The 11,377-nt window shown below is 42.9% G+C and overlaps 1 protein-coding gene across 1 annotated transcript in view; it reads left to right on the top strand.

Annotated features, from left to right (window-relative positions):
* Positions 1-675: 675 nt before the first annotated feature.
* NEDD9 (neural precursor cell expressed, developmentally down-regulated 9) overlaps positions 676-11,377 on the top strand; it is a 46,826-nt gene continuing 36,124 nt past the window's right edge. The window contains exon 1 of the mRNA XM_060109345.1: positions 676-849. Within this exon, the coding sequence (XP_059965328.1) occupies positions 838-849 (12 nt within the window). The 5' untranslated portion in view covers positions 676-837. The remainder of the gene's footprint in view (positions 850-11,377) is intronic.

The following is an 11,377-nucleotide window of genomic DNA, read 5'->3' as shown; positions in this document are numbered from 1 at the left end:
TACTGAATGTGGCTGACACTCAACTCTGTGAGGCCCTCGTGAGAAGCCGGCCAGGGAATCCCTGGTGCCTGAGCTACCAAGTTCCTTTTCACTGAGGGAGAATTGTATTCTGGCTCCTTGCAGACTGACATTGCAAGTACTTTGAACATTGAAAAGAACAAAAAAAGCAAACAGCCGCAAGAAAGGGGAGGGGAGGGAGGAGAGAAAGAGAGAGAGAGATATCAGCAGGGGTAGTTAGTAAAAAGGGGCCGGGAGACAGAAAACCTTTTGTTCCCCGAGTTTGTTTCATGTAGAGATTGTGAGGTGAACGGCTTTGAAATGAAATGGGTTTATGAAGGAGTTGCTAGGTCACAGGAAGCGCGGCTGTCAGACTGCTTTCTGAATTCCATTTCTTTAAAATTTGGGTTAAGCTTAAAAAGAATTTATCTCCTTTTCCAGGGGTTTTGGGGGTGGGGGTGGAGTAAGGTTCGGGAAGGTTCCTGACTTTATTTTCCACCCTTTCTGACAATGTAAAAAGAAATGATCACATTACAAGTTCTTTGTCAGTTTTCAGGAGTTAAGGGTGGGCGGAGCGTCCGCATTACCTTGGCCCACTAGCCAATGGCGGGGCGGTATGCAAATGAGCTCCGTGCTCGGCCTGCCTCAATCAAAACAGTGAGCTCAGAGGCTTGGCGGGCGTAGCGGTGCCGGAGCTCCGCGCTGCGCTGACAACTGGCTGCAGCCGGGCCGTTCTCACTTTCATTTAGCCCAGCGCTCGATGGAGGGGCGGACACGCCAGTGCTTAATGCAGTCTAACTAGTGTAGTGTAGGAAAACGCCTCAATTCACCGCTGCCGAGATGAAGTATAAGGTAAGAGAGTGCCTTTTTCAGAACGTTTCCGTGTCTGTGTGTGTGTGTCCGTGTGTGTCCCCGTGTGTCCTCTGCAGGACAGCTCCTCTGCAGGGACCCCTACTGTGCCCAATTGTGTTCTGTTTTGAGATGGGTCTCAGTCACTGGGGTTGGCATACAAGCAGGCAGGCAGAGATCCAGCCTCTAAGACCCACGCCGGGAGCTCACAGCACACCCGGTCCACCTCCCCTGAAAGTCTTGGCGGAGCTGCAGTGGCCACTGTAGATCAGAGGGTGCCTAACTCCATGCGGAGCGCGCCTTAGCTCAGCACTCCGCGCCCGGGCCTGGCCGCCACTGTCCCGGGAGACGTAGTAAGAGAGGAATCAGAACTGCTGAGCCTCTCAGCCTGGCTCTTCAAGCAGTTTTCAGCCTTTGCTTTAAAGCGTTTGCTTCGGGAAGCAGTTTGCCATATGTACTTTTAGTGGAAGAAGCTCAAAGCCCCAGGTACCCTTATACAGCTGATGATAGAGAAGTTTGACATCCATAAATGACATTGGATTCAGAACCAATGAGTACTTGCCATTTCTTGAAAACACTTTCATTGGCGTTTGAATGGACTGAGGGTCTGAAGGCTCCAGCGAGCTTTTTGTCCCTGAAACTCATAGTAGTGTCAGAACACTCGGCAGCATATTTTCCCATGCATTTCGCACCTTTGTGTGTTTATTCTCGGCAAAAGGATTATAACTTATTTAGAATATCCCCTTTTGTCTAAGTTGCCCCCATCCAACCAGGCAAGCAGCTTCCAGAGACCCTATTCAGAGCAGACTGCAAGGGATTGGATATGAATTTTGCTTGGAGGATGAATACGTGTGTTTTAGAATAGATTCAGTCCCAGTGCGTTTAAACAAACATGCTGTTATTAAAAGCCGTTTAGGCAAGGTGGTTTATGCTTTGGGATTGGCAATTTGAATCACCTGTCTGACCTTCAAGATTGTGCTAGCTGAGAGCTACTTTGCTTTCTTTCTGAATTACCTAGGTTCTGGCTCATCCTTTTTTAATGTGAGGTTGTAAATACTCAGTTCTGGCTAATAGCCACTGGCTAACCTGAGGGATAAACCTGTTTTTCAAAAGCTATAAATCTTGTTCAGTAGCTCTAAATCTAACTGTTGAAAGTCTCTATTGTGATGCATGAGTTATAGTTCTCCTTGGAAAGGTTAGAACTCTCTGAAGGCAGAGGTATCAGTTAGCACTGTACTATCAGCTTTCCATTTTCTACCTCAATAGGAGAGATCAGGGGAATGGATAATCCTGAAGATTCTTAATATTTTTGCCTTTAGGATGCAACCAGAAACAAATCCTTCTACCTGGCAGGAAAGCTCTCTTTCTTGAAATGGTTCACCCGTATTTCCACAGTTCCCTTATTTAGGACAGTGATAGGATATCATAATGTCCGATCTCCAGATATTACTTAGCCTTCAGTGAATCTTTGCCCCTCTTCTGCCTATCGTGAATGCCTTTAGTTTCATAAAAACCAGCTTGAAGGGGAAAAAAAGAGAAAATACGTTCTTACATTTATAAATGGCTGTTTTTAACGTTGAGTGCCGCGATCTGGAAAGTGACGAAGTCTAAAGTCACTTTTATTCAGCGACCTCATCAGGTTTAGTTTTACTTTTGTGGAAAGAAAACATCATGGCAGCTGACGCTGTGAACTGTGATTGCCATTCATGGGGAAAACCTGCCTCTCTGCCGGGTCTTACCAGTGTCGAACACCCTGCCAGGTGTTGTAAATGTAGGATTTTTATTAGCTTGTGCACATCTTCACCAGCAAAACTACTGACTTCCCCAACTAACCAAATGACAGATTGACACCTTGTGGTGACTATAAAAGGAACCAATAGCTGAAGCAATCTACTTTCCCTTTCTTATAAAGCCTATTTTCTCTCAAGTTAATAATGGGCTTTATTTCAGGAGAGGATTTTGTAATTTTAAGTAGAGGAGGTGGCACAAAGGTAGAGGAGTGATAAATAACAGCTCTTAAGACTCACCACGCCAATGCAGGATTCCATATTTAAATCTCCAATTAACTCCATGAGGTGGTGTTGATACTTTATACTCATTTTCAAATGTGGAAATTGTGGCAAAGAGAGGCTAAGTAATTTATCCAAAGCCACACAGCTAAAAGGTGGCAGAGCTGGGATTTGAACCAAGGTGATCTGGCTCCAGAACTTGTGATTTTAAACCACTATTAAAGAAAGAACTCTCTGTGGCCTCCCTAAAATGTGCTGTGTGACTGGTGTTTTCTTCTCCCAGGAAGTTTAAGACTCTATGTCATCTAGAGTATTCCTGCACATCAAGGTAACGATTATATAAAAGACCATTCGTGCTTATTGAATAAATCATAAGAACTCAAGAAAAAGTATTCCTGCAGAATAGATTCTTTTTTTTTTTAAGACAGTAACTCTACAAAGCAAAGTGAAATGCATGTTTGGTAGTGTTGTTTAATTCGAGCCACTTAGGTAGTAAAACCAGATAATTATTAGATTGTAAAATCCTGGAGTCAGGAGTTACCTTTTAGACACTATATTGCTCTGAACGCTATAAATTTAGCACAGTCAGACTTAAAAATGCTCACTGAGAGATTTATAATCCAGCCACTCTTAAGATATTTTTTATATAAATTTATTTATTTATTTTTTGGCTGTGTTGGGTCATTGTTGCTGTGCTCGGGCTTTCTCTAGTTGCGGTGAGCGGGGGCTACTCTTCCTTGCGGTGCGCGGGCTTCTCATTGCGGTGGCTTCTCTTGTTGTGGAGCATGGGCTCTAGGCACACAGGCTTCAGTACTTGTGGCGCACGGGCTTAGTTGCTCCATGGGCACGTGGAATCTTCCCGGACCAGGGCTCAAACCCGTGTCCCCTGCATTGGCAGGCAGATTCTTAATCACTGAGCCAACAGGGAAGTCCCTAAGGTTTTTTTTTTTTTAACCAGATTATCTGGTTTGGCTACTTCAGGGATCATAACTAGAGAACAACCAAGCCTCCACTCATTTTGAACTTACACACAGCTCCAGCTCAGCCAGCTTGTATTTATGGTAATCTTGAGCATTGTGGAATGCAAGCTATTACTCTGGTGAATTTTTTTTGGTTAGCCTATATCTAGTCTATTTTGATTGCATTGTATGTATTTTTATTTGTTCACAGGAAGGGTGCAGTCACTCTCATATGCACGTAAAGTTCCATTTCTTTTTAAAGGATTCCGTCTGAGGTTCTCTGACAGTAAATTGCGGGGGACTTCTTTCATCAGGAATTTTCCCCAAGCTCCTCGGAACATACACAGCATGTTCTGGATACTGGGGTTAGGAGCTATGCCTCGGTGGCCGTGGCTTGCTCAGGGAAGGCTTCCCTCCTGAGGGTCTGGGGGTGGGTTATCGCTGCTGTCTTCCAGGAGGGTAATTGAAGGGTGGGTGCACAGCTGTGTTTGAGCAGAGGCACGAGACCCCACCCACTTTGTGCAGGCCCAGGCCTGGTCAGTGCCCCACGGGCCAGGCCTGTTTGATCTCTAATAGCTGAGCAGCTTCTGTGGCTAGGCCAAATTTCTGTACCCTATGTGCCTACATTAAAATGCTAAATTACTTATCTGGTTTGCCATTCAGCAAACTCATTCATGAACATTCCGACTGAGCGTTAGAACAGGTAGAGCTTAGAACACAAGTAAGAAAACTACATTTTGAAATTCAGATTCCTGCGTCGTGGATGAACATGGTAAAGTAGGTTAGGGAAACCAGAAAGTGTGTACTATGAAAAGCTTTCTAGGGGACTTTGAAAATATTTTAATTTTCTCAAGGTGGCTTGAGAACATGTGATCGAGTGTCTTTGATTTAGTCAGCATGGTCATTTATAATCTGTATAATTTCTGATTCTTTCCTGGCTTCAACATTTTGGTTTAAAATTTTTTGTTCTCTTCTAAATGATGTGTTTCACACCCTCCAAATGAGGGGCTCCTGCCCCCTGCCTCCTTTTAAAATCTTATGTGAGATCTATGCATCTAAAAGCACCAAAAGATGCTTTGAAAAAATTATTTGGTTACGTATTTATTTCTTAACTGAGCAAACCCATTTTCAGAGCTGAACGATTTACCTATACAGAGATCAGAGTCTTTGTAGAACTGTAGGTGTTCTGAGAACACCAATCTAGCAGGTTGCACAGTAACGAAGATTCCTTCAGCATCCTTTCCTTGCTGGAATATACAAGAGTCCTCTTCTGAGAATTCATCAGTGGCTTTCACTCTGCGCCCCCCACTTCTAAAGAAACTTCCTCTCCACTTTTCAAGCCTCTTTGCCAGTTCCGTCCCCTTTCGTGCCCTTATGACCTCATCGTCTCTCATTTTTTTCATTCAAGCATTCTTTATGCTTCTCTAATACCGACTTCTGTAGGGCTTGCCTCCCCACCTACACAGACGTGACACACTTAAAGCACACTCTGTACCTCCTACCTCCCTCGTCTCTTTGGACTCTGCTATGGGAAATCTTGGTCCCTTGCTGCTCCCATTCATTTGCCCCGTCTCTTTGTGCCTACGTGACTTGGTCCGTGTGTCACTCACCGCGAGTCAAGCCCCCTCATCCATCCACTCTATAAAAGAATCAGAAGACTAAACCTTTGTCTCCCTGACTGTCCTATAATCCCTACGATAGGCTTTCTGTTTCTCACCTCTGCCCTGCTCTGTTAGCACTACCTTATTCATTAACCTCTTTCAATCAAATCACTATCTAAATGATACCTGGTACTCACATAGGTTGCCCACTGGGGCTGTCCAGTTTTAGGGAAGCCCCACTGAATACGAGACTCACCCTTTATTTGTATGGAGTCCCTTGACTAAAAAGTATGATCCAGGATCTGTTGTGGCCTTGGGCGTGGGAGGCAGAGGTAGGGACTTGGTCTTCTGTGTTCTTGCAGTAGAGACAAGAGAAGTCTGAGGTTTGGGGAAAGGCATTTCTGTTTCCTGTGACTTGATGCTCTGTAACCATGGGCAAGTTAAGCTCTCTGAGCCTCAGTTTTCTTATCTGTAAAATAGGGTTAGTAACTGCCTCATAGGATTGTTCTAAAGCCTAAGCAAGACATTTTCCATGGTAAGGTATTTACCATGGCTCCTGCATAATGGAAGCAGACAATGCTAGTGGGCCCCAGCTCTCCTTATATAAGTAGGTGCCCAATAGATGTTGAAAGGGTAGTGTGGACTCAAGACTTGGTGACAGGATTATGTCAAAACCCCAGTCACTAGGTTAAGATAATCGAGTATTATTGAATATTCCATGGGCCTGGAGATGTCTTGCAGAAATGCAGATGCCAGACATAGGGATTTACCAGTACACCTCTGTCCCCACTTGCTAATATTTTAATGACTTGGTATCTTCATTGTTATTAATAAGATTTGATATTCCTGAAATTGTAGGACCTTGCTCACAGTAGGTACTCAACAAATATTGAACTGAATGTTGAATTACATATAATACTTACACAAATAGCCGTTAAAAGGGTCTCGCTGTATATGGCATAGTGGATTTTGTTTCAAACCCCACTTTTGTTACTTCCTAACGGTATAATTTCAGGCAAGCTACTTCAGGTCTCCATTTCCTCATTTATAAAATGGGAGTAATAGTACCCGTCTCATCAGATAGTTGTAAGGATATAATATATGAAAATCATCTGTTTCTAGTACATAATAGGCATTTTAAAATGGCAGGTATTATATGATGCATTATAAGATACATATAATATATATACCCAGATATATAGGTGCAGAAGCATTATATATATAAAAATGTAAGAGGAAACCTTTGCTACAATTGTTTATTCACAACAGAAATAGTACCGAGGGAAAGACAAAGTGAGGACTGTAAAAAATCAAAGGTGAAGTGCGCAGGAAGTGAGTGGGGCTCAGGGAAACCGTATCCCTGGCCTACTGCCCTCAGCTAGAGTGATGGAGACGTAAAATAAGAGGTGTTGGTGATCTATTATTAGATCATTTTAGGGTTAGAAAGAAACTTAAACAAATTGGTTTGAAATCCCAGCCCCTGGGACCGTAGAATTACTCTGCAGTAACATATAGACTTAATTACCAAGCCTCCTTGCCAAGATAAACAAAACGGTGCCACTGGGAAGAAATCCTCTATTTCCAACTTAAAATGAAGAGAATAGCTACCAGTTACCTAGGCAATGGATGACTGCAAAGAGTATGGGCATGGAAAAGGGACCAAAAAAACACAAAAAAACCCTGTTTATACTTTGTCAGCAACACCCCCTCCGTCTTATTTACTTTGAACATTCCAGTCATCCCCCTGTGGGAATTCTTACTAGTTAATGAGGACTCCGCACGCCTGGGGAACATTACAGTTTAGCTGCAAAAGACTGTCTTCCTGAGGAATCTTCATTTTAAGATAAATGCCTTATTGGTGACCTTTTCCACCCTCCCCTGGGAAGAGTGATTCAGAAGGTGGACAATGTGATCTGGGTGAATTTAGGCATACGCTTTGAGGAAGATGGAACAGGCACTCCAGAAAATATGAGTGGTGATGGTGTGTGACTGTGATTTTTCATGGTTGAGATGGAGGGTAGGACAGCTGATCATGGAGATAATGCAATTGCCAGTGCAATGTTTTCAAATACATATACTTGGGCCTCATCATGGACTAGTAAATACAGGCTTATTCTTTAAAAAAAAAAAAAAGCTAGTCCCTTTCCCTCAACCTCTTCCCCAATTAATTTAGCAATTAATTGTGCTAAATGGTATTTAGGTAGGTGGTTCATGAGCCTTATTCAAAGGCTGGGTTCACTCACATGGAGGCATCTTATTTCTTTGCACATCTTGGTGTGTATGTTGCAAATGAGAATTCCTCCTGATAGTTCTAATATGTCAAGGTAATAGTTATGTTACCAAAAATGTTCCTTATGTGGAATGTTGATGTTTATGATTACCAGAAATAAAGACTGATCAACCATGAATATGTAAAAGCGCAAGCACTGCACCAAAACGTTTGATAGCTCATTTTGAATTTAATTCCTTTCTTTACTCTTTGTGTGTGTGGGCAGGGCTGGGGTGTGTGTGGGAGGGTGTTATTTGTGAAACTCAGTAGAAAGTTACAACCACCAAAAGGCATAAATGGTTAGGATTTGAACCAGATCTTTCTATTTAAAGCAGTATTTATTTAGACAGTATGATATGTCATTAATATTTTTCCTAATTTATTTTAATTATACTGTCTCTTGTATGAATTAGCCTTAATCTCATTGATTTGTGGTAGTCAGTTTATTGCCCTTAATTTAGCACCTCACTCCCACAGAAGATGGGGCTGACTCAGGACTCAGGCTTCTCTGTCCCCAGGCTCTGTGCTCTACTGAAAGGCTGAGCTGGGATTCCATCCCCCAGCCCCCAATAACCATAACAAGCAACGCCAGCCACTGGGAAGTCACGAAAGTGGACTTCTAGACACTCCACCCTTCTAACAGGACATGTCAGTGATCTGTCCATGAGTTTGGTGTTACTGTTTTTTGTTTGTTGTTATTAATCATCCATGATATGACTTAGAGTTAGCAGGAAATGGCTTGAGTGGACCAGCAGCGCTGCAGAACCATCACAACAGCATTGGCAGAGCAAAATTTTGAAGTCTTTTTTCCCTTGAGTGCTCCTCTGGGTTAGAACTTCCATGTTATTCTCTGATTCTCTAATCTTTTCCACTCAGAGCTAAGTTCGATAAGCATCCACTTAAATGGCGGGGAGGGTAAAGGAAGGGGGTGATGGGAACACAGTTAGCCCAGTGGCATTCACCGTGAAGCTGGATGGCTTGACAATCTCACAGAGGCCAGGATGCCTTTGGAATAGATCTTGTTTCCTTATAAAGATCATCTTGTCAATGAGAGAACAGTCCATTGACTAAACCTAAGATTCTTATCAGTACTTATCTTTTTTCCTCCCAAATCCTAAATTCAGCCAAGGCAGATCCATTAGCAAGATATATACTTGGATGCCTATCTTTTATTTTTAGCTTAAAATATATATCATTTCTGTAGGTATGTATCCATGTTTCACAGACCCAAAAATGGGACAGATGGTCTGACAATGGGAAGGATATTTGAAACGGGGACCATCTTGGAAAGTTTAGGAACACATGGTCTTTCTAGACAGTCAACACGAGCTGCTTCAGAGATCAATCAGCCGTTGAAGACATTATCCCTTTTGCCTTATGCCAGCCTTTTATCTAACTTGTTTTCAGCTTCTTATCAGGAAATTATCTAAGAGGCTTTTTTAAAGTGGATTCCAGCAAATTTTATATATTTACCTGTAAATAATATTTACCACATGACATTTGCTTGTAAATAATGAGGCAGTCCTTTTCTTTCTCCTTGCAGGAGTAGGAATCTTTAGCAATGAAGGAAAGCCCATTTTGAAATACGGACTGTGCAGAGAACACCTGAGAGTGCTAGGCAGCAAGGGGGATTGTGTTTCAGTTGCTCTTGTTGAAACCTGGCAGGATAGCTCCGTGCCTCACAGCCTGCAGCGTCTGTATCAAGCCTCCTACCTCCCTTATTAAGATCTTAATTACAGATGCAGCTTACTTCATTGCTGGAGGGAAAGAATTTAGTTTCTCTGAACTGTGTCTGTTTTTTTGGTGTGGCAGGTGTAATCATGATGAGATCATTTCTGGTTTGTTTTCTTTCCCCGGAGGAATTTTTTTTTTTGAGGGGGAGGAGTACAGTTCTTAAGACAGAACTTCATGAGCTCATAATAGTGCAGTAATCATAACTGTGCCTTGATTTTACAGAGACCCTTTCTTCTGAAGATATCAGAGTGTTTTGCACGTATAGTTTCATGACTCCTCGTGATTATTATAAAGAACATGTTCATTATCCCCATTTTGCAAATGGGGAAACAGAGGCATAAAAGGCAGTGCTTTCATTGTCATTAGTCTTACAAGATGAGGACCAAGATTAGACTCTATTAATTTAACAGTGTCATGTGCATCCCTCTCTCCGGGGTTTCTCCACCCCAGCACTACTGACATTTAGGACTGGATAATTCTTGGTAGTGGAGACTGTCCCTTGCATTGCAGGATGTTTAGCAGCGTCCCTGGCCTCTACCTACTAGATGCCAGTAACACACACACACACAGTGTGACAACCAAAAATGTCTCTGAACTCCCCTAGTGAAGAATCACTGGCATAATCTCCCCTACTTCCTTCTGCTTAAAAAGAATTACCTTCCTGGTTTTATGTAATAGAAACACAAAAATGCAATCATAAACTGCTTGCCATAATTTTATCATGACCGAGGTTGGGCTTAATGTTAACAGTTCCTAACCAAAAGGAAGCTTCCTCTTCTATGCTTAGTGCGAATTTGTTCAAGTGAATACCACAAAGTACTAAGAAGCCTAGGGTCTCACTAGGTCACGTGTAAACCATCAGACCATCGCGAAGGTAACCTGAATTCTCTGAAGTCTTCCTTTGGCTTTATTTTCCTAATAGTCCGCCTATTATATATAAAATATATAAATATATAAAATAGCTTTCTTCAGGGTCCAGTTCTAAATGCATGTTCCATTAATAATGGGCCTTGAAGAAAACTCTTTTATGCTCATAAACTGCTGTAGCATATGTACATGTAGGAGCTTGTCTATATCTACAGACACTAAACAATTTCCTCAGTTTCATTTTGAGGTTTTCTCCTCCTCCATTTGCTTCTGCCATCTTTCCTCTCTTCTAGCTGAGAAGCTGCAGCTTCTAAAAATTCTTCCTTGGGACTTCTCTGGTGGTACAGTGGATAGGACTCCATGCTCCCAATGCAGGGGGCCCGGGTTCGATCCCTGGTCAGGGAACTAGATCCCACATGCCTGCCACAACTAAGAGTTCGCATGCTGCAACTAAGGAGCCTGCCTGCTGCAACTAAGACCCGGTGCAACCAAATAAATAAATAAATATTAAAAATTCTTTCTTGAGGCAACTCTGCAGCTGCAGTGCTGACAGTATACGATTGTACACACCCTCTCGGCCAAGTGTGCGAATCCATTTTTTTTTTTTTTTTTTTTTACGATACGCAGGCCTCTCACTGCTGTGGCCTCTCCCTTTGTGGAGCACACGCTCCGGACGCGCAGGCTCAGCGGCCATGGCTCACGGGCCCAGCCGCTCCGCGGCATGTGGGATCTTCCCGGACTGGGGCACAAACCCGTGTCCCCTTCATCGGCAGGCGGATTCTCAACCACTGCGCCACCAGGGAAGCCCGCGAATCCTTTTTTTAAAACTCTTTGAGGACCTCACAAGTTAAGTAGGATAATAGCAATCAGGCACCAAACCTAGTTCAGGGGTCATCTGAACGAGTTCCAGTGAGGGGTAATGTCCAAGTTACATCAGTTGGGTTCTGCCAGGGAGGCAGATGAGGGTTGCTAGTATGTGTACATATTGGCATTCATGGGTTTAGATATAACTTCATACCTTGGGGGTTGCATACCTTGATGTAGGAAGATAAGATATATGGGAATGTAAAAATAGGAAGATCTTTCCCTTCT

Source organism: Mesoplodon densirostris, chromosome 10, assembly GCF_025265405.1.
Source record: "Mesoplodon densirostris isolate mMesDen1 chromosome 10, mMesDen1 primary haplotype, whole genome shotgun sequence".
NCBI lineage: Eukaryota > Metazoa > Chordata > Mammalia > Artiodactyla > Ziphiidae > Mesoplodon > Mesoplodon densirostris.
This window is presented reverse-complemented; position numbering and strand designations above follow the sequence as displayed.